Genomic DNA, 24966 nt, shown 5'->3' on the forward strand with positions numbered 1-24966 from the left:
TTTTAAGGCTTAATAGTAGCTCTCAGAGAAGGCTTAATAAGAACGAAATTTGAAGCTAATGGCTACAATGATGTTTTGGGGATTATCTATTAATTTAATTTATCCACATCACCTTTTTTATCCCTGATCACCAGGGAAAACTCAACAGTAGACTATAATTACTTTTGTTTCATGTCACAGCACAGTCTGAACTAGCAAGATGCTAACACAGGAGCATTCTGGGAATAATGCTGTTCCTAAACTAAAAGAATGTCATCATGTTTTTGCAAATCATTTTTAAAACCATAATGTTGATAAATCAAGACTATAACCCAAAACCTACTGCCACTAAGTTGATTTTGACTCAGAGTGACCCTTCAGGGCAGAGCAGAATTGCCCCATGGGGTTTCCAAGGGGCGGCTAGTGGATTTAAACTGCCGATCCTTTGGTTAGCAGGGCTAAGCAGAGCTCCTAGTAAGACTATAAAACCCAAAAAACCCAAACCCTTTGCCATCGTTGAGTTGATACTGATTCATAGTGACCCTAATGGACAGAGTAGAACTGCACCACAGGGTTTCCAAGGAGCGCCTGGTGAATTTGAACTGCCGACCTTTTGGTTAAGAAGCCACAGCTCTTAACCACTATGCCACCAGGGTTTCCAATAAGACTACAGACCCCGTTTTATTCAAGAGAACAACACTTAGGTGTTTATACTCAGATATGTGAATACATATATGGTTTACTTTTTTCTAAAAGTTAAACATCTCCCTTACATGTTTTCTATTTTATAGGAAAAATAATATTAAGTTAAAAATAATTCTTTGCCAACATTTTTATAACTTTCCTTCAAGATTACTCTCTTAAGTATTAATTGTTCAAGAGTAGAATATCTTTTCTCTTAACCATTCTAGTGGAAATGGGCACTGAAATGCATTTGTTCTGGAAAGTGAAGAGACCCAGCTGGAGCCAGGGACCGCTAATAAACTTGTGCCTCAGACGCTGTGGCGATGTGTGAAAACAAAGGCAGCCTATGGCTGGTTACACTGCTTTTGATTTGAGACAAATCATTTCTTCATCTGAAGCAGTTTGTCATTACCAGCTCCTTTGCAAGTTGCTTATTTTGTTCACAGAAGGTTGGTTTTTCAATATATGCCTAAGGGTCTTATTTTTCCCAAGTTAGGTTTTAAACTCCTTTTGGGAACTCTGGGATGAACTTTTATTCACAGAGCTTATATGCAGCAGGTATTCCAACTGATTTCTTGTAGTACAGTGAATAAATCTTTGAGGAAAGACATAACATAATAGAAAACATATATAAGAGCTTTATTAAAATATTTTAAAATACGTAACAGGAAGGATGCCAAATAGTTTCCTTTTATATAACTATCTTTACAGGTTTTAAACATAAAAATGAATTCTGAGAAAAAATGTCGTTAACCATATAAATTGCCAGTGTGAATTTTACAGTGTCCTGAAGATAAAAATGGTCCTTGCCTTGCCTATACCATACAACTATTACAGTTCACTGCATCCGTTCTCCACTTATATTCAGCCCTTCCTTGATTTAGGCAGCTAGGAAATTTCTTTCACGTCCTCTCCTGTTTGGTGCGGTAATATTTTGTTGTGCTGCTTTATCAGTCAGGTGATATCATCTTATGAGTCAGACGGGAAGGATACATACCAGGGGCTAACAGAAATTTGGCCACTTGAAAAATATCTGTTTAACTCCTTCTGCAGAAAGTAAAAGTGCTCCAAGGTTAGTCACGTCTGTCTCAGTATTGTTGAATGTCCTAATGAAAAATATCAACTGTCAACTCCCTGTCAGCTAAAAATAACAGTAGATTCATAGTCTCCTTTACCAACACTTTTCAAGGTTAACTCCATGAAAGAAGAAAATAGCAAAGGCTCGCTCTAAGCCAAAGTTTCAGGGGCACTTAGGGGAGGTGAGGGGAAAGTAAAGTGCTGATATTTACCTTTATCATGACATTCTTTTCAAAATATGTAAAAGGAGTGTAAAATGTTTTTAATGAATTTCCAGTGTACCCAGCATTATTTTGGATGGTAATATTCAATAAGAAAATTGTTGGAATACCTACTCATTTTGAATCTTAGGTTTACCCAAGTGAGTGTTGAAAATATGGGATTTGTAATGAGAATACCTGGATTCAAGGCCCTGCCGAGTGACTTACTAGCTAAGTGACTTTAAGCCAACCATTTCCTCTCAAGCCGTGCTCTGCCTCCTCACAGGGATGGTTTGAGGGTCAAATGAGTTACTGTATCAGCACCAAATCTGCAATGATAAAGCCCTATGCAAATATGTGTTTTTATCAGCTATGACAATGATTCTTAGGAAGGGATTTGCTAAAATCACTCAGGAAACCTTCTCAACTACAGGTGTCCAGGCCCCAACCCCAAACCTACTAAATGAGAATATTGGGGGTGGTGGAATTTTTGTAAAAAGTCGCCCAGCTGATTCTGATACATACCCTAGATACTGTTCTTCTATTTATTGATATTTTCACAGTGACAACTCTCAGCAAAAAGTCAGAACTTACTGACAAAAAAGACTGAAGTATTAGGATTCACATTTCTTAAATGCTTGGGGAAATTAAAAACACAAAGGCTGACTTTCAGTGGAGGAGGGATGGCCCTGGCTACAGGGGTTACTGTACATTAGGCTGATGTGAGGTCTACTTAAGACCAAACTAATTGTTGAAAAGACAACTTAAAGCTTAAAGGAGTGAGATTCTTCAAAAATAAAAACAAAAAACGTGAGAAATTTTGATTCTTAAATATTAAAAGCTCAGAAAAACTATCCTTCTTTAAGAGAAACTGTATCCCATAGACACACTAAGACGCTCATCACTGACTACCCAAACCTTCCACAAATGTTTAAAACTGTGGAAGCAATGTTTTTCCTGAAGAAATTTAGAGAATGACAGGATTTTATTTTCTGCAGTTTTCGTTGGTATTCTGATTTAACATTATTAATATCTCAGAGAACTGTGAAGATGAGTAAATACATATTATATGTTTAGAGACCCAACAGGGAAGATAAAAATATGAGAAACTAGAACAGTATTATATCATGAGAAATGAGCCAGTCAGTGTTAGCCTTGGTTACCAATTTTCTTAATTTTAAGAGCAAAAACATTTTTGTTGTTGTTAATACTTCGTTTTCCTGTTTTCATTTATAGTCACGTGTTGCTTAATGTCCATAATACAATCTGTCAAATAGGATGTTATATGATTTGGACCTTGTGTGAGCATGTTATATAAAGGAACTCCCTGTACAATCTGTAGTTACAAACCAACCCCCGTAAAGCCTATTATATTAAAACCTTACAGGAGCCTGCCAGGCAAAGCTGAAGCGCTGTATCCACTGGATACGGAGGCTGGCCTTGCTGGGTGTGTGGCAGCAGGCCAGGCTGTCCAGGCATGGGGGGGGGGAGCTGCAAGGGGAGGTGGCTGCAAGGACCAGGTGGGGAGTGAGTGTGTGGGTGCTGGGAGCATGGCTGGTGGTGGTGGCCCTGGCTGCTGCTGCCCTGTTGATGCAGCCGCTTCCTGATCATGCACAGCCACCGCTGTTCACCTGGAGCCAGGAGCCCACAAGCACCCAGGGGCCTGGCTGGCGCCTCCGCCAGCTTTCAAGGCAGGAGCTGCCCTGCTTCGAGAGTGAAAGGCTGCATAGCTGCTGGGTGGGTGAATGGAGCCAGGAGGAGGGAGGGGAAGGAGGAAGAGGACGTGGAGGAGGCACTGCAGGGATTGGGATGCGTCCTGGAGCCCTGCTGCCTGTTCACTTTGGGGATTGGGGGCGGGGCGGGGGGCTTTAAAACCATTAAAAACCCACCCACTGCCGTTGGGTTGATTCCGACTCATAGCGACCCTTTAGGATAGAGTAGAACTGCCTCGTAGAGTTTCCAATGAGCGCCCTGTGGATTCAAACTGCCAACCTTTTTGGTTAGCAGACGTAGCTCTTAACCACTATGCCACCAGGGCTTCCTGTTTTAAAACCATTAACCATAAAAAACCCATTACCATCGAGTCCATTTTGACTCATAGCGACCCTATTTAAAACCATTAGGGGGAGATAATAAACAAAAGGAGAGCTGCTTTCCTTTCAAAACAAAACAAACTTATTGTATCACCGACACATATGCCATCAGGCAAAGGATGCTATGCAGTACATGACTGTCCTAAATCTCCATGCTGTATCTAGCATTCCAAAACGCCAAATGGGAAAGAATCAGCATGATTACCAGGCTTTCTCTTTGTCTCTGTCCAATCTGTTAATTTAGCAAAGCAGGCATATAACTTATCTTCCCATAGTTTGAGACTCTGCAATATCATGGCAGGTAATGTCATTGTCTTCTTAATCAATCAGTCAATACTACGCTGCAACATGCTGGCCTATGTTCTTACCTAACTGAAGCCAAAAAACTTCAGAATCCCTAGAGACAAGTGATAACAGAAATTCTTATATTTACTATTGCTTTGGAAGTCTTACAACAGCAAAAGATTTACTAATGTACTTCATTAGCTTTCTTGTTGTAACAGTCCAATGGGAAATTTTTTCAGCAGAATAAAATTTAATTAAAGCTACTTTAAAGTAGTGAATAAAAGAAGTGGCTTTTCTTAAAATGAATATTCTATGAAAAGCATATTTCATATTAAAAGTTGAAAAATTTGAGCACTTTCAAAAAGCTCATCAATAGACAAGACAAAGCATGGAAGATGTAAACTAGCGAAAACTATGGAAATTCATTATAAAGGCTCCAACCTCTCCTAGCTCAAACAACAGACCACAGACAGAGTATGTTAAGGTGATGCCTATACCACCCAGCATACAATGATCTCAGGGCTCATTTCACCCCCCTTTTTGGTGTTCAGAAACCCTGAGGAGACTTGGCCAAGGCTGTGAAATAGGGATTGATAAGTCAATAACATAGGAGATCAATTTTTGAGAGAATGATATCAAGATCATTGGTTTCATTAGGGGAAAGAATCACTAATTTTGTTACAATATAAATGAAAATTGTGTGTTAGATTCAAATTATAATCTTATTTTTGTTATAAGGATTTTCTGATTAATTGACCAAAAATAAATAAATAAATAAATAGAGGAAATCAACTAAACCTAGCTTGAATGTCGGGATATTTACTTGAAAGATCAGACCATTTTGGGAAAATGGAAGCTGAGAAAAAAACAGCCAAGTTGGCAGCTGTTAAGCTAAACTATTGTTTGGTTTTAAGAAGATTCCAGGGTATATTTTTGGTTAAAGGTTTAAAGATGACCTCAGGGCAATAGTTTCAGGGCCCAATCTACATTTTTAACATCCCAGGAGGTCAGACTCATGCATCTAATTACACATTCACAGACAACCATTTGCGTCTCAACCATAATTTGGCTAAACTGGGATTCTGGATTTTTTCCCTACTCACACCTACACCTGCTCTTGTGCCTGTCTTCTCATTATTTGATTACTGAAGCCAAATATCTAGGGGTTAAAAAAAAGAATTTTGCTTCATTTATTTATTTAGGACACTTACATATTTTAACAAATTCAAAACGGTATACAGCAAAAAGAAAGCCTCGTTCCCAGGTCTATTCCTTCACCCTAGTGCTTCTCCCCAAAGGCAACCATTATTCAGGGTTTTTTTGTTTTGTTTAAGGTATTTTATGCATATATATATATATTCTTTCTTCTCTATCACACAAATGACAGCATTGTTTTGCATCTTTTTTTTTTCACTGAAGAGTACACCTAGTAGATTGTTCAATCAATACTTAATAATCTGCCTCATTCCTTTTAAGAGCTGCATATGGCACAGCCGTTCTACAGGGATTGCAGAGGTACAGCAATACAGTCACGTGTCACTTAATGCCCACGATGTGTTCTGTGAAATAGGACATCATGTGATTTGGACGTTGTGCGAACATGCTCAAATTGCAAGCAAGGGCATTTACTGATTTTCTACCTTTGTGTTGTTTAATAACGTTTTGTTTTACTTCCAAATTGATACTGCTCCTTTGCCTCTTACTGCTGCTATCACTAGCATTGGTTTTGCTGCATTTGGGAGCCATGAGGCACTTCACGGTAATATTTTCGCAAGAAAATTAAACAAAGAGATAATGCTACAACACTTGAGACGCTTGATACACTAGATTGGATGCTGCTGCCTACGACTTGAAGCATACGCTATTATAAGGTAAACTTTTTGTTTGTAAGTAGGGAAAGTTCACATTAAAATAACAGAGAAAATACAGTATAGCACCTAAGCCAGTAACATGGGCATTTATTATGACTATCAAGATACACGTTATAGGTTATATACATGTATTGCACCATTATATGGCCTGGCAGCACAATTGCTTTGTATACAAGAGACATGAAACACATGTGCTACATGCGGGAAGCTGTTGCATTTGCCATGTCTGGTTACATCCTCTATGTCCAATTCGCTGATTGGGATTTCTGAACTCTACTATAAGCTTGTGGGAACATGGACGTATATGTGGTTGGATATTGCCCAAATGGATGTTATGCAGCGCACGACTGTATAATGAATGGGAATTTATTCAAACAGTGCTATGATGAGTAACACTGTACATATATAACTTCTCAAATGTGTATGTATTACTGTAAGATACTGTTCATGATATTTCAACATTTCTAGAAGTGGAACTGCCGCATCATTTTTTTTTTTTTAAGTAAAAACCACCATTTTGCCTGTCAGAGAGACTACTGTTTATAGGTCTATCAACAGTATGGATTACACCTCAACATAAAGAAAACAAAAATCCTCACAACTGGACCAATAAGCAACATCATGATAAATGGAGAAAAGACTGAGGTTGTCAAGGATTTCATTTCACTTGGATCCAAAATCAACACCTGTGGAAGCAGCAGTCCAGAAATCAAAAGATGCACTGCATTGGGCAAGTGTGCTGCAAAAGACCTCTTTAAAGTGTTGAAAAGCAAAGATGTCACCTTGAAGACTAAGGTGTGCCTGACCCAAGCCATGGTGTTTTCAATTGCCTCATACGCAAGTGAAAGCTGGACAATGAATAAGGAAGACTGGAGAAGAACTGATACCTTTGAATTGAGGTGTTGGTGAAGAATACTGAATACACCATGGACTGCCAAAAGAATGAACAAATCTGTCTTGGAGGAAGTATAACCAGGATGCTCCTTAGAAGCAAGGAGGGTGAGAGTATGCCTCACATACTCTGGACATGTTATCAACAGGAATCAGTCCCTGGAGAGGGACATCATGCTTGGTAAAGTGGAAGGTCGGCAAAAAAGAGGAAGACCCTCAACAAGATGGACTGACACAGTGGCTGCAACAATGGGCTCAAGCGTAACAACAATTGTGAGGATGGCACAGGACTGGGCAGTGTTTTGTTCTGTTGTACATAGGGTCGCTATGAGTTGAAACTGACTCAATGGCACCTCACACCACCACCACCAACAATAAATATTATCTTCATTAATGAAGCACTAACTTGTTGATTTCTGCCAGTCAGATAGGGAAAACCAAAAGATCCATTTTTATCTCTTTTTTGGTGAACTGTCCATTTCCTTTATCTATTTTTTCTTTTTAGTAAAAAAAAAAAAAATCTTTTTATTAATTTATAGAAATGGCAGTGGGTTTGGTTTTTTGGTTTATTTCCATTATTAAAAATTCAAACCTAGTGATATGAATTGTAAATATTTTTCCTACTTCTGCGGCTTATCTTTTGTCGCTGCATGTTTTTTCCTATATAGAAATGTTTAATTTTTATGTAGTCATATTTACCAATATTTAAAGATTTCAGGTTGTGTCATATATTAAGAAGGGCTTTTTCTAGGCCAAGAGTATACATATTCCATATATCACATAGATACTAAGGATGCAGTTTACCAAACTACCTACATGTTTTGTCCCTACTGCCTTAAGTTCCACAGAGCAGCAAATCTGCAGTGATGCTGTTTTAGTTAGTATACTATGAGCGCTGACTTTTCACACGCATCCTAAATTCTCAGCATTAGCTCTTCAAATGTTTCATCTCTCTCTTCTGCTTCTGGGAAGCCAATTAATTCTTTGTTACACCAAATCATTCACAGTGAGCAAATTAATTTTCCTAAACTGCTTTATCTGTACATTGAGGATTATCATCAAATATATCGCACAGGTTTTTTTTTTTTTAATGAGGATTAAATGAGATAATGCATGGAAAACACTTAGCAGGCATGCAATAAGAGCTAACAATAGCAACGATGATGATAACATGAACAGGGAAGAAACAAACAGTTTTTGATGTGGTTTAAATAAACGCTTGAGGCTAAATAATCCAAATGTTGTGTTGTAACATAATGATCTATCATTTATTACATTTAGGATTACAGAAAAAAAGAAGCTCTAAATCAGTCTTTTGTTGAAAATGCAAAGAAAATGTTGGATACCACAAAGAAAGGTATTTATTAAATCAGAAAGCATTTGCCCCAATATATTGCAGGTATATCCATCTATCTATATCTATCTATCTATCTGTATCTCTATAAAAAAAAAAAAATTCTTTTTTTTTTTTTAATGTAGTGCAACGTTCAGGTGACTATCCTAAAAAAAATAAAAGAAGGAAGGAAAGGAAGGAACTGGAATCAGAGAAGGATCCAGAGAAAGGCAAAAGTCATGAGAAATGGGAGAGAGGACTGCCATAAGGGCAGACAAGAACAACTGGGATAATGTAGATTAGAAATAATAAAGGCTGAAAAAGGACATACTGGATATTTATATAATTTAAGGATGTAGATAAATCTTAGAAAACCAGGAATATCACCCAGCCTGAAGGAGAAACATTTCAAAACAAACACAAGAAAATATTAATTATGTAGTATTGCTATGCCCATTTTGGGGTGATATTCTTAGGTTCAGTTAGACACTAAGAGTCTCGAGACTACCATAGGCCACACCTGGCATCAGATTAATTTAAAAGGATAAAAAGATAAGAAAAATAGCATGCTTCCAGGATAGTCACAGGTGTTAGTTTTCCTTGGGAGTCCTCACAGTAGTCTCAGGGTTAATCTTTGGCCTGTAAATGACAACTCAGAAGCAAGAAAATAAGGTAGATGCAACAGCCCTCCCAATTTAGAAGCCATGTCCCAAACAGAAACCAAAATCTGGTGTGACAGTCTCAGTTTCTGGGTCCCTGCAAGGGACATATCCAGTTATAAGAGTTTTTTTCACTCGGGGAAGTCCAAAGCTATGGCTTTCCACCATGTATCAGTAGTTCACTCACAGTCTTCCCAGTCCAGATTCAGCCTACCACTCAAATGCCATTTTTATCATAGCAGTGTTGCCTGGTAACACAGCTGACGTTCCACCTTCATCAGATTTCCAGGGGAACAGAGCGAGAAGTAGCTTAATCCAAGGTCAATTTCTCACGCAGAAGGGCCAAAGGTTTTGTTAAATCTTTACTCACAAATATAATGCTTCTTAAATTCAGTACTCCCAAAAATGGTACTAGCAAGATGAAATAGAAATGACTTTGGACAAATCCATGATTAGCATGGCTACAGATGGATTTTCAGAAGTCAATAAGTAGCCTGTAAAGCTGTCTTTACGAAGAAAAAAAATTTCCTCCCTACATTATAACCCTTAAGACTGTTCTTAAAAAAAAAAAAAAAAATTGTTCTTAGGAATCAGCTATTAGGAAGAATGGATAAAGGAGCAATGGATAAAGGCTCTGCCTCAGCACAGCAGCTCCTGTTGTGGAGCTTTTCTTTGAGAGCCGGGACCAGAGCAGAAGGCTCAACCCCCCGAGAAGATCCCTGTGGACTCTTCACTTTTTCATGGAGGTAAAGCTTCCTCGGAGCCCTGGTGGCATGGTGGTTAAGAGCTCAGCTGCTAACAAAAAAGTCTGCAGTTAGAATCCACCAGCCACTCCTTGGAAACCCTATGGGGCAGTTCTACCCTGTCTTATAGGGTCGCTATGAGTCCGAATTGACTCAATGGCAATGGGTTTTTAAAATTTCTTTGTCTTTTTGCATTCTCGTCTCTTACCAAAGCATATATCTAAAATTAATTCTTGGACTATAAACTATAGTCTACCCAGCTGTCAAAAAGCATCTACCCTACAAAAAAGACAGGGATAACCTGTAATAGGTACTTCATGGATAATGTGTTTTATGATGTTATTTCACAAAAACGATTCTCAGCCGTAAAAGGATGACCTTATACCAATTAAACCCAGAGTTAACAAGGATATGGGGCCAGAGAAGAAGTTTTTGAGAAGCTTGACGAAGCTCCCAACAAATCCTAAATATTGAAAAAATCTACATGAGAGTACTGGTTCATAATGGTGAGGATTTAATTATAGATAGACCTGCCTAAAAATGTGAAGCCTGCCTCTGAGAAACAAACATGCTCATATGAAATGGTGTTTCAGCTTTATCTTTATTATACTGATGACACACCAACTCAGATGCCCCAATTCTGAAGGAAATCTAAGTGATGATATTACCTTAGGAAAACAGCAAGAGTGTGCATAGCAAGATATTATGCTACTGTTGCAACTCTTAGGTATACAGTTAAAGCAACTTAAGAAAAGCCAAAAGGAAAAAAAAAAAAATAACCAAAACTGACAGCAAAGAATTCTTATTTCTGTTTACTTTGCCATAGATTACATGCCAGTAATCATGAAACAGCAGTAATATGAAACAAATCAATAAAACATGTAGTTAAACTCACATGTAACGGTGTAGATTCTGGCATTTCACCAGCTGATAAAATCAGAAGTATTAAAAGTCTGGAAGGGGAAGCTGGTTATAGCCCAAAGATGATTTCAGTTACATACCTAACAAGTATACAGGACTCTACTGGGATGAGAAAAAATTAACTTATTTTGGTAAACAGGCTTAAACGTCTTAAATTTGATCACAGTCTATGAGCCCTGGTGCCGCATGGTTAAGAGCTCGGCTGCTAACCAAAAGGTCAGCAGTTCAGATCCACCAGCTGCTCCTTGGAAACCCTACAGAGCAGTTCTACCCTGTCTTATAGGGTCGCTATGAGTCGGAATCAAATTGATGGTAACGGGTTTGGTTTTTTTTTTTGTTGTTGTTACATATTGTTGCCACCCAGAAACAGAGGTTTTCACTCTAGAGGCCACTTTCCACCTCACCCTCCCCTCACCGATTTTGCCTAGCCTCTTTCTACCTCAGCATTTAAAACACCTGGCAGAAAGACAAAAAACACCCAGGCAGATAGGCTTATATCCCCCAGGGATTCAAACCAGTTCATTCCTATTCACCCCCCTGTTAAGAATGTGCATTTCCAGCCCAGATACACTGAATCAGAACCTACAGTTTGACAGGATCCCCAGGTGATTCTTATGTTTTGTCAAGACATAGATTTATACATAAGAATCAGCAGGGAGTCCTGACATCCTGACAACCCCAGGAGCCTGGAGAATTCTTATCTGAGGACACTGATCAGCCCAAGAGATACAACTTAAAGATACCGTCATTAGGGGATTCCCAAGCAAATGGCTACCTGATTAATAGGTGTTTCAAAGACAGGAAATAGCAGGGAAGAAATAATTTTAAAAAATATGATAGTTCTGAGAACAGGAGTCTCTAGACTGAAAGGATCCTCCAAGTGCCCCATGTAATTAACCAAGGCACAGCATCATGAAATTTCAGAACAGAAGCATCATGAAATAAGAACAGTTTCCAGAGAGAAAAAGTCATACGTAAAGAAGGAAAAACATTTTCAGATGTGAGAAATTACCAAAAAAAAAAAAAAAAAAAATCTATTTCCCCTCCACCGCTTTCCCAGAAAGCAACTGAATGTATGTTCCACCAAAATGAAACCGTAAACCAAGAAAGAGGAAGACACTGGAGCCAAGGAACAGCTCAAGCCAACATGAGAGAGAGATGAAGAAAATTCTGAGGAGGATGTTGCAGCTGTGCCGGAGAGCCCGCTTACGGTCAGGCCAGGCCGAGGCAGGAAGAGAAGTCTCCAGGAAAAGAACGGCACCGAGAGCTTGACCATCTGAGAGGAATTTTAGAGTTCTGTCAGAAAGTCTGTAGCTGGGTTAGTAATAGGATGTTTATAACAAATATAGAAAAGAAAGACCTAGAATCCAGAATATATAAAGAATGTCCACAAATTGGTAAGAAAGAGTTAAAGAAAACAGGAAATCAAATGGTCACGAAAAGTATATTATGCTCATCCTCATTAGCAATCAAGGAATTACAAATTAAAATGACAGTGAGATGGCCACTACATAACTGAAAAAACCAAGTGGTTATGAGGATGTGAAGCAATAGGAGTTCTCATACACACGGGTCAGAGTACCACCCTGTGGAAAAGAGCTGGTACGATACACATCACCAAGCAATTCCACTCTTAGGTGTATACCCTAGATGACAGCACGTACCTGCTCATGACAGTACAGGTACAGGAATGTTCATAGCATCACTGCACGTAATAGTCCAAAATGCCGAACAATTCCAAATATCCATCCATAGTAGAAAGGATAACTGCAGTGTGATTAATTACTTCTGTGTGGGGCCTTTCCAGCCATGTCTTGTAACACCCAACCAGGTGACTGTGTGATAGGTTAACTGTGGCCTACCAAGGGGATCGGTCAGTTTTGCTTTAAAAGAAAGCCAATTCCAGGAGCCCACCACCACCTAGGAAGGAGAGATCAGCAGGAGAGGTCCAGCAGCAGAGACCCGGCAGCAGGACACGGCATGTTGGGCTTCCCAGTCCACAGAGAGAGAAAACTAAATGCCTTTGGGCAGAGACTGAGGGCCAGGGAGAGAGGTGCCTGAGAACATAGCTGGGAAAAGGCTGTCCTGATTGAAGAACTGTATCCTGAGTGTTCCTGAGCCTGAAACGTAATTGTTACTTCCCAAATAAACCCCATAATTTTGAGTATCGTTTGTGAGTTGTGTGTGACCATTGCAATGAATAATTGAACCCAGTAGAGAGCGCTGTGCGGAGGGATGGTTGGTGTCAGAATTAGCAAAAACAGCCGGGGAGAAGAGGCTCATCTGTTGATCTTGGTTCTCCTTCCCCCTTGCGGGGTTGGGGGAAGTCAGACACTGCCAAGCCATTTTCACAATGACTAAGATGTGACATATCCATATGCTGGTATAGATAGTATTTAGCACAGAAATAAACAAATATGACCATACCGCACACATGGATTAATCTTACCAACAAGGGTGTTAAGTGAAAGCCGCAAGGCATGGACCACTGCCTGACACTCCCGCTGTGTTTCCCTGTACGATGGCTACTTCCAGTCTTCTCCATTCTCCTACATATCCCACCTCACTCTCAGCAGATAATACAGCTTTCACAGAGAAACAGACAAAAATCTTGCTCCAATGAAGCTTATTTATGATTAAAATTATATACTTATACAGTAAAACCTGTGAGAGCTTGAACCTGTGTAAGGTGGAAACCTGTCAGAGAAGGAAAACTCAAATATTGTCCACTAAAATGAGTGATAGGAAAGTTGTAAGACTGCACCCTGTCAAAGGTGGAAGACTTGCAAGTCCCCAAAAAACAAGGCAATCCCATCGAGTTCCGGCTCTCACAGGTTTCACTGTAGTTGTGTAATAATTTAATTACTGAATATCTTCCTAAATATATAAGTAACACAAGGAAAGGGACAGTGGCTCCTTAGTTTACTCTTGGGTCTAGCACTGTCTATTGTATCGCTCATTTGATAAATATTTATGAAATCAAACTGGACTGAAAAACACTAATATAGCAATAGAAAATTTAGCAAAAAAATTTTTAAAATAAGGACATGAAGTGAAAGTTCACAGACCTATGAAAAATGTTCAGCCACACTAGTAATGGAAGAAATTGAAGTAAAAATAATGAAATACTATTTTTGCTATAAAGAGACAAGTATTAAAATGTAACAGTCAAAGCTGTAAGAGTTGCAGTGACAGACCCTCTTGTAGATCGCCTGTGGAGGGATAAGGTGATACACAGATGCATAAACTGTACAGTGTTTCTGGAAAGCAATTTGGCAATATGTGCTGAATCTTGAAAATACAGATAACCCCTGACACAGTAAAATTCCAGTACTAAGACTCTGTACCAAACAAAAAAAGGTCAAGAAATGTGAGGCAAAATGAGCTTATAAACTGTTCATTAATTATGAATTAATGTGAAATATTGGAAAAAATAAAAAATGAACGACAGTAAGATAACGGCCAAATCGATTTTAGGACATCTACAAGTTATGAAAAAAAAATTTTTTTTAAGTTATACAGATACTAAAATGTAAGGTTTCCAAAAAGCTGATGATACCACAGAAAAATATGGATCATCTAAATAATATTAAGTAAAATGACAGAATACAGAACAGTATAAAGTATGATCTCAATTCTATTAAGTATGCTTGTATACCTCCCACCCCCCGCCACAGGGAATGCAGCAACTGTTAACAGCAGAACAGACTCCAGATAGAGTTAATGTTAAAAGGACGACTCTTATCACTGCAGTTCTTATCAAGGTTTGTTAAATTAAACTTTCCTTGCTTTAATACTTAAAAAAAAGAACCGTAATAATTATGTCTATTTATACTTACCAAGTCAATATTTTGCATTATATCCTGAAATGATGGGTGAGTTCGAAATTGTTCAAAGAGATCTCGTTTGTAAAGCAGGGCATACACCAAGTTTGGGTTGTGGTGCAGAGAATTTGTCAGGCAGGAATTGATGATCTCTAACATCATTCGAATCACTTCTTCAATGACATTTAGGTCTTGCGCCTTACAAAGAAAGGAAACCCCCACAAAGAGTCAGTGTTTTTTCCTTGGGATCAAATTATCAGAATGAAAGCAATTCTTTTAAAATTATTACAGCATTGGAAAGATAATGCAGAAGAGGTAAATCTCTACATAATTAATTTTTTTCAAGAATCTTTAGAATTAGGTGTATCAGTTACTAAAGGGTGAGTTAAAATCTTTTGAACTTAGTACGGTGATAATCAGGAATTGCAAATAATAAATGATAGACTCACCAACTAAAGGTCAAGTTGGTGCTTACAGCCTCTCACTTATGTGGTCCTTATTCGTATTCTTGTCACTGTATCACATTAGACTGTGCCTCCATGTAAAGTGGTGGTAGGGTCTTACTGATCCCAAGAAAAGTGCCTAATTCATAATATTACTTTATTTCCCTGAACCATCATTTCAATCACTACATTTACAGATAAGTAGACTACGGTTTTGTCTCTCTTTCCTCAAGAGTTAACAGTCTTTGAAAAGCTGAACATAAAATAATTAAGACAGCAAAACTCAAAGTAGGCAATCAATGAATCTCTTAGAAGAAAAAGCTGAACATAAAATAATTAAGACAGCAAAACTCAAAGTAGGCAATCAATGAATCTCTTAGAAGAATAACTTAAAGTGCAAAGGTATGGGTAAATACAACAGACATTCTTTCTCCTCTTGAGTTTTCTAAATTATGTGTGATAGTCAAAGCAAACATCATAACATTTCCAATGAGGTTCTCCATACATAAAGAAAATATCTAAGGTAATTACAAACAGGGGAAGTAAAGGGATTTAAAGGAAGGTTAAGGTTTCTATACCTCACTTGAACCAGTAAAATGTCAATATTAGTAGACGGGACACATTATGTATGTATAATACCTCAAACAACCAGTAAAAATCTACACAAAGAGATACACTCAAGAATACTACAGATATACCTAAAAACTGTTCAAATAACCCACAGGAAGGCAGGGGAAAAAACACAAAAACACAGACAAATGAAAAGCAGGTAACAAACAGAAAATATCCTCATGCAAAGAAAGAATCTAGACACAGCTTACTTTCTTCACAAAAATTAACTAAAAATGGATCACAGACCTAAATGTAAGATGTAAAGCTATATAAGAGAAAATCTGGATGATCTTGGGTTTAGTAATGACTTTTGGGACACAATGGCAAAAGCACAATCCATAAAATTGGTAAGTTGGACTTCATTAAAATAAACTGCTCTACAAATGACACTGTTAGGAGAATGAAAAGACAAACCACAGATGGGGAGAAAACATTTGCAAACCATAGACCTGTTAAAGGACTTGTATTTAAAATATACAGAGAACTCTTAAAACTCAACAATAAGAAAACAAACAACCCAATTACAAGATCTGAACAGAAACCTCACCAAAGAAGATATACAGACAGCAAAAAAGCATATGAAAAGATGCTCAATATCATGTCATTACTGCCAGTTGCTGTTGAGTAGACCCTGACTCGTGGCGAGCCCACGTGCGTCAGAGTAGAACTGTACACCGTAGGGTTGTCAAGGGCTGATTTTTCAGAAGTAGGTTGCCAGGTCTTTCTTTCGAGGCACCTCTGAGTGGACTTGAACCTCCAATCTTTCGATTAGCAGCTGAGTGTGATTAACGATTTGTACCATCAAGGGAACTGCAAATTAAAACAACAATGAGATACCACTAACGTGAGAAGATGTGGCAGTCTGCTTCTGTAAAGATTTACAGCCTTGGAAACTCTGTGAGGTCGCTGTGTGTTAGAACTGACTTGATGGCAGTGGGTTTGGTTTTTGCTTTTTGGAGATACCACTACAGACCTATTAGAATGGCTGAAATACAAAACACTGACAAATTCAAATGCTGGCGAGGATGTGGAGCAAAAGGAACTCTCATTCACTGCTGGTAGGTATACAAAATGTTACAGCCACTTGGCAAGATAGCCTGGCAATTGAAAATGTATGTCCAAATAAAAACCTGCACATGAATGTAGCTTTCTTCCTATTTGTTAAATCCTGAAAGCAACCACGATGTCCTCCAACAGGTGAATGGATAAACAAACTGTGGCATATTATCCAGTGATAGAAAGAAATGAGCTATCAAACTATGACATGGAGAAATCTTAAATACGGAGAGCTAAGTGAAAAAAACCAGTCTGAAAAAGCTACATACTGTATGACCAGTAGTCACTGCCAGTCCTATTGGATGATGGCTGTATGTCACAATTATTCCCACAAGTACTTTCAAAAGGATTATTTAAAAAAAAGTCATTATTTGTTGCTGTTGAGAATATACACAGCAAAATATACACAATTCAATAATTTCTACATGTATAATTCAGTGGCACCGATTAGACTGCAAGTTGTGCAACCATTCTTACCCTCCTTTTCCTAACTCCTCCTTCCCCATTAACATAAACTCATTGCCTCCTAACTGACCCATAGGTCATCCAACCTAATCACTATTTGGGTGTGAGAATTTCAAATAGTATTTAAAGAAAGTGGTTATTTGATATTTTTTTAATGAAATTTAACTGAGGTAACATTTGTAAAGTCGTTAAAACTGCTGAAAACATGCTAAGTACCATGTAAGAGTTGTTTTGTTTTTTTAAGTAAAAACAAATACACTATTAAAACATTTTGAAGGTGAAAAGATGATTTTAGACATTATTACAAAAAAGAACAAAAAGATAAATGCCTTTCCAAAGCTGCTAAACTAATACAATTACTGTAAGTACAAAGCGTTCAGAAACTCCATGTCTTAGTCTTAAATATATGCCCAAAATTCAACTTCTACTGATTTATAAAATGGATTCTCTAGGGAACACTGTATTGAAAAGTTGACTGACATTTATGTAACAAATTAAGGTCTGATAACAAAACACACTTTTAAAAAATAAGCCACGTCAAAATTAGCTTTGTCAGAGAATAAACCTGATGGTTCATCGATAGAACAGCAAAATATGTGTGGAATATTGTGTCTTTTTCATTGATGGTATTTTCTTTTTAGTACATACAGCTTCCGTTAAGAGGAATGGATGCCAGATCCAAAAAACTTTCTCCTCAAAAAGGCGAACATACTTTGTTTCATGGCAGAAAAATTTCAAATGTAAAAACGGGAACCCTGAGAAAAAGGATTCCACTTTCAGATGTTTCTGGTAGTATGTACACATTGGTAATGACAGCCCAGCAAATTCTATGCTAAGTAGTAATTTAATATCAAATGGACAAGCTGGCAGCTGTGGGGATACTCTACCTTGTTAACAGCGGTCACAGTTGCCTCTTATTATCTAAACTTTCCTTTTAAGAGGGAATTTATACAGATAGTTTCAAATCATTTATTTCTAGTTTTCTTAAGAGAAGCGTATGTATCTTGTTTGTTATTAGTTTTGGGGAGATTCCAAGAGAGTTATCTAAATTTCCTGCATTTTCAGCAGAAAACAAAACCTTCAACAGAATTAATGGGGCTTTGCCAAAGGGGAGTGGGGGGAGGGAAGCCGCTTTTTAAAATTAATGCGCAAATGGCCTTCAAAGCCAATCATTTGGCGATAGACTCTTGCTATCTTTACGTTAATGCACTGACGTACACACTGAAAAGCTTTGCACCCATCTCATTTCTAGCCAGAACTAGATTTATCTCAAAATATCAAGCTTCTGATAGAAAGAACTGGCCTCATGTTACGGTGCAAAATCGCAGCCGAAGAATAAGGTCTGTGAGCAAACGAGACAATGTGTAACTCTACCAGTGTGGTGGGACCAGGGGAGGGTGCCGAGGACAGCACAGAGCTATGTCGCCCTCATCTGCCACCACCGTTCTTACGTGGGTATGTAAAACTGCATTGTCTGTTGCTTTATTCCTTGGGCAAGAGTCTGAATGGGGCCCATCAGCCTAAATTAGAACCCTGAGAAGTTCGTTATTTAAAACATACTGCTGTTAAGACATGGGTGGCAGAAAGGCAAGATAAACTGTGGCTGGTAAGGGGACATTGCTTACCTTGACATGGTTTTCAGATCTGGAGAACAGCCAGACAACTCAGAAAAAAGGAGTATTCTGATTGAAAACCAACTAGGTTGCGGGCCCCCAACAATCAGATTACCTCGGCAGGCCACTACACTGGGCAGAAAGTGGGATGCAGAGCATGGTTTTTGTTTTTGCTTTTTAAAATATGTCATCTTAAAAATTAGTGTTCACTTTCATAATATATTGGTGTTTTATTATGAAAACATATACCCCTCTGCACCCCATACACACACACACACACACACAAAACGTCTGAGTAAAACAATGCACTAGAAAGATGTGTCAAAATTTTTTTGGGGGGGGCTTCGACACACTACTGAGTGTCCTTGCTCATCCACCCCGATTTGAGATCCAAGAGTCCCAGTTCTGCCAATAACTAGCTATGTAAGTTACTTAACCTCTTTGAGTTGCAGTTTTTTTGTTTGCAAAAACAAGTGCTTATATGATTTTAAAAATTCCTTCCTACTCTCAAGTCTCAGCTTCCATAAAAAAAAAAAAAATTATTTTATTTATTTTTTCACATAAGGAATGTAGAAAACACTGAATTTAGAAAGCATTATTTTGTCAAAGTAACAAAAAATGTAGTTAATGTATAAAATTCTTCAGAGCGGCCTCAACTGTCAGTAAAAGCTAGAATTTAGACTGCCCCATCACCTTGAACGAAATAATTGTGTGTTTTTAGAGTGAATAAAATAAAATTTTAAGAATAAAAGTGTGTAACGCTAAGTTTCAAAATAATCATTCTCTCAATCAAAGAATGTACTGATTTGTCTATAATTCATAATTTTCAATGTATGAATTTCACATTATATCCAAGTCCCCTTTTCTCATTCTTTCTTGGGAAGCAGAGTCAGTGATGCTAAGAGTGGCAGTAAGGGATCACAAACAGGGGAACTATAGCCCTGAGGAAACCCTGGTGGCAAAGTGGTTAAGTGTTACAGCTGCCAACCAAAAGGTCAGTAGTTCGAATCCGCCAGGCACTCCTTGGAAACTCTACCAGGCAGTTCTACCCTGTCCTATAGGGTTGCTATGAGTTGGAATCAACTCAACCGCAGTGGGTTTTTACAGCCCTGAAGCAGAAAAAAGGCAAAGCAGAGGCTGCTGCCAGTCAGTGGAGAGAGCTCTACTGGGTTCTAGTCCCAGTTTTGCCACGGAATGGGCAAGTTGTTTTCTGGACCTCTGGTCCACAACTGTGAAGTAAATGGGCTGTCTGGGGCAAGCAGCGAAGCACTGTAGAGGGTCAGGACTTGCGCTTCTGTTTGGGATGTGAAGCTGCAAAGAACGCTTCTCCTACTCTAACAATGAGAAGAAGTCTCAGACACAAGGGAGTTAGTTCTCACTTGCTCAAAACCTCTTTTCCCCTTGGCCTCCACCAGGCGCTCGTGAGAAAAACCGGTTGAGGGGCAGGAGACTCGGACTCTAGTGGGGTCAGACTTGCAGAGGTGATTAGCTACTGCTGCAGGCAGGCACCAGGTCTCACCTGCTTCACGTAAGAGAAGTACTGATGGAAGTGTAACTGAAACAATTCATAAATATGTACTAAAAATCTTAAAAAATGCAAAAACTTTTTGTCTCTGAAATTCACGTTAGGAATTTCTCTTAAGGAAATCATTAAGACTGTGCCCAAGGATTTATCATGTGGATGCTTATTGCATGATAACAAAAAATTCTCGTTATTCCTCATTTTCTACTGCTATCATATGCACAAAGGTATTATCTCAAAGCCCTGCAGGTCAGAAGATCCAGTGGATTTGGCTGGTTCCTCTGCTCTGAGTTCTAGGAGGCCTAACTCAAGGTATCAGCTGGGCGGGGCTCTTATGTGGAGGCTCTGGGGAAGAATCCACTTCCAAGTTCATACACGTTGTTGGCAGAATTTTCTTCCTGGCTGCAGGGCTGAGTTTCCTGTTTTCTTGCTGGTTGTCTAATGGAGTCTCTGTTAGATCCTTCAGGCCACTTGTGCTCCTCATCATATTGCTTCCTCCATCTTCAAACCAGCAACTGCAGGTCAGGTCCATTTTAGGAATCTAATCTCTTCAACTTCCCCTTCTGGCATATCTCTTCTGTTCCAGCTGGAAGAAGTTCTCTGCTTTTAGGGGCTCAGGTGCTTAGAATCTGGGTAAGTCACTTTAATCTCCTTATCTTAAGATATGTAGCCTTAATTGGAGTCCCTGGTTGGTGCAAATGGTCCTCATCCTCCTTGCTAATCGAAAGGCTAGTGGTACATGTCCACCAAGAGGCTCTCTGATAAAAGGCCTGCTGATCTACTTAAGAAAAATCAGTGACTGAAAACCCTGTGGAGCACAGCTCTACTCTGACACGCACTGGGTTGCCATGAGTTGGAACAGACTAGACAACCACTAGTTTTTTTAACCTTAATTGTATCTGCAAACTCCTTTTTGCCATGGATACTTTTCAGGGGCCATAATTCTGCCTATCCCAATCCCAAATGTCCGACAGTCGGTGATTGGTAAAAAGAATTATAGTAGATTTGGACAGTAAAATACCACAAAGCTATTAAATTTTTTTTAAACCAAATTCTGCAATCTGAAATCAATCAAACGTAACAGTCAAGATGCACTGATAATCGCTGTGATTGGAAAGAAAAAGTTGGAAACAAAAAGGATTGGTAGTTGAAAAATATGGGCTTCAGACAGAAATGGTGCCAGAGATCACATCATAGAATTTTGCAAGACCAATAATTTATTCACTGCAGATATCTTTTTTCAACAACATAAATGGCAACTATACATGTGGACCTCACTGGATAGAATACACAGGAATCAAATCAATTACATCTGTAGAAAGAGAGGATGGAAAAGCTCAATATCATCAGTCAGAACAAGGCCAGCGGCCAACTGTGGAACAGACCACCCATTGCGCATATGCAAGTTCGAGCTGAAGCAGAAGAAAATGAGGACAAGTCCACGAGAGCCAAAATATGACTTCAGTATATTCCATCTGAATTTAGAGACCATCTCAAGAATAGATTTGACACAGTGAACACTAATGACCAAAGACCAGAAAAGCTGTGAGACGAAATCAAGGCGATCATATGTGAAGAAAGCAAACGGTAGTTAAAAAAAAAAAAAAAAAAAAAAAAAAAAGGAAAGAAAGAAAAGACCAAAATGGGTGTCAGAAGAGACTCTGAAACTTGTTCCTAAACATAGAGTAGCTAAAGGGAATGGAAGAAATGATGATGTAAAAGAGGTGAACAGAGTATTTCAAAGGGTAGCTCGAGAAGACAAAGTTTTATAACGAAATGTGAAAAGACCTGGAGCTAGAAAACCAAAATGGAAGAATACGCTAGGCATTCCTCAAGCTGAAAGAACTGCAGAAAAAAATTCAAGCCTTGAGTTGCAATAGTGAAGGATTCTAAGGGCAAAATATGGAACGATGCAGGGTGCATCAAAAGAAGATGCAAGGAATACAGAGTCATGGCACCAAAAAGAACTGGTCAATGTTCAGCCATTTCAGGAGGCAGCATACGATCAAGAACTGATGGTACTGAAGGAAGAAGTCCAAACTGCACTGAAGGCACTGGTGAAAAAGAGGGCTCCAGGGATTGACACAATACCAACTGAGATGTCTCAACAAATGGATGCAATGCTGGAAGCACTCACTTGTCTATGCCAAGAAATTTAGAGACAGCTACCTGGCCAACTGCCTGAAAGAGATCCTTATTTGTGCCCATTCCAAAGAAAGGTGATTCAACTGAATGCGGAAATTATCGAACAATATCATTAATTGATCATTATTATTATCATACTTGAGTAAAATTTTGCTGAAAATAATTAAAAAACAGTTGCAACAGTACACTGACAGGAACTGCCAGAAATTAAAGCTGAATTCAGACGAGGACATGGAATGAGGGATATCATTGCTCTCATGTCAGGTGGATCATGGCTGAAAGCAGAGAATACCAGAAAGATGTTTACTTGTGTTTTTGTTGTTGACCATGCAAAGGCATTTGACTGGGTGGATCATAAATTATGGATAACATTGCGAAAAATGGGAATTCCAGAACACTTAATTGTGCTCATGAGGAACCTATACATAGACCAAGAGGCAGCCGTTTGAACAGAACAACAGGATGCTGCGTGGTTTAAAGTCAGGAAAGGTGTGCGTCGGGGTTGTACCCTTTCACCATATTTATTCAATCTGTATGCTGAACAGATAACTGGAGAAGGTGGACTATGTGAAGAAGACTCATTTAGAGCATGTGGTATGCAGATGACACAACCTTGTCTGCTGAAAGCCAAGAGGACTTGAAGCACTTAGTGATGAAGATCAAAGACTACAGCCTTCAGTATGGATTACACCTCAACATAAAGAAAACAAAAATCCTCACAAGTGGACCAGTAAGCAACATCATGATAAAAGGAGAAAAGACTGAAGTTGTCAAGGATTTCATTTTACTTGGATCCACAATCAACACCCATGGAAGCAGCAGTCAAGAAATCAAATGACATATTGCACTGGGCAAACATGCCGCAAAAGACCTCTTTGAAGTGTTAAAAAGCAAAGTTGTCACTTGGAGGACTAAAGTGCACCTAACCCAAGCCATGATATTTTCAATCACCTCATATGCATGTGAAAGCTGGACAATGAATAAGGAAGAGCAAAGAAGAATTGGTGCATTTAAATTATGGTGGTGATGAAGAATACTGAATATATGATGGACTGCCGGAAAAAAGAACAAATCTAACTTGGAAGAAGTACAGCCAGAATGTTTTTCAGAAGCAAGGATGGTGAGATTCCATCTCATGTACTTTGGACACATTGTCAGGAGGGATCAATCCTTGGAGAAGGACATCATGTTTGGTAAGGTAGGAGGTCAGCAAAAAAGAGGAAGACCTTCAGCGAGATGGAATGACACAATGTCTGCAACAATGGGCTTAAACACAGCAATGACTGTGAGGATGGCACAGGACCGGGCGGTGTTTCATTCTGTTGTACACAGGGTTGCTATGAGTTGGAATTGACTTGACAGCACCTAACAATATTAAAATGATTTATCACCCAATTAACCTTGAAATGCATAAAAAAATAAGATTGATTGAAGGATACAGAGGTGAAAAGGTAGGCGATTAGTAAAACGTTAACTGTAGAATCTAGGTGGTGGACATACGTACATTCACTGTAAAAATTTCTTTCTTTTTTGCATATTTGAAAATTTCCATAATAAAATGGAATCAGTCCAATGATCTTTCAAGAAAAAACAAACCAACAAGACGGACTTCAAACTGCACTGAGTAAAAATCTAAGTATTTGTGAGGATATTTCTAGTAAAACAGCAGGAAGTAAGCTTTTGTGTGAGGTTTATAAGGAGACTAAACTTCAAATAGCATTAAATGTCACTCCCCTTTATTTTTCAAATAATTAGCAAATTAACAGTGAAGCAACAGTGTAAGATGAACGTTTTTGAATCGTCCATATAAAAACCAAATAAAATCTTATGCTTGAGGCATTGTTATTTTTATTTTATTATATTTATTTTCAAAAGCTTCTACAATCATTAATAGATAAAACAAACACTGTTTTGATTTAACTACTTCTAGATGACAAACCTACCTTATGGTTCAACACAATTTGACATAACAGAATTCTCAGCAGATTGAACTGGACAAACAGAAATGAATATAAAACCACCACAGACGACAATGATTTAACAAACATCGAGAGTCCACGTCAGGGCACGCAGTATTGTCCCAGGCACGGAGAACAGGCACACTGTGTAGTTACAAAATCCTGACTAAGTTCATAAGGCAGAAGTATCTCAAAAAAAAAAGCTTCTTTCAAAGTATGTAAAGAATTTGGCATTTAAAAAAAGGGAACAAAAACCTGACATGTTATTGGTATACTTGGAAATAATATTCCAAATGTAACAGAGGAATCCTGAACTTCAATGTGCACACCAAATATTATTTTAAGGGATTCAAACCAGGGGCATTTAATCCGAATGTTAAAGACACCCCAGTTTTATGGAAAATTGGTGAGATTTTAGTTGAGGAAATACTGTAGCACAGTAGTTAACAGCCCAGGCTCTGTGGTCAACCTGATTTGCCTTTGAATCCTTGTTATACTATTTACTGGTTACATGACCTTGGGCAAAATTGCCAACTCTGATTTCTTCATTAGCAAAACTCTTACAGTTGAGTGGAAATGAGATAATAAATAT

The 24966-nt window shown here is 38.4% G+C and overlaps 1 protein-coding gene across 7 annotated transcripts in view; it reads right to left on the reverse strand.

Moving 5' to 3' along the window:
* DYM (dymeclin) overlaps positions 1-24966 on the reverse strand; it is a 351008-nt gene that overhangs the window by 56033 nt on the left and 270009 nt on the right. For 6 of the 7 annotated variants that reach the window (XM_049900187.1, XM_049900183.1, XM_049900184.1 and 3 more), the window contains one exon: positions 14576-14758. The exons of the other annotated variant lie outside the window; for it this stretch is intronic. In XM_049900187.1, the coding sequence (XP_049756144.1) occupies positions 14576-14758 (183 nt within the window). The remainder of the gene's footprint in view (positions 1-14575; positions 14759-24966) is intronic. 7 annotated transcript variants of the gene reach the window in all.

Source organism: Elephas maximus, chromosome 11 (genome assembly GCF_024166365.1).
Source record: "Elephas maximus indicus isolate mEleMax1 chromosome 11, mEleMax1 primary haplotype, whole genome shotgun sequence".
NCBI lineage: Eukaryota > Metazoa > Chordata > Mammalia > Proboscidea > Elephantidae > Elephas > Elephas maximus.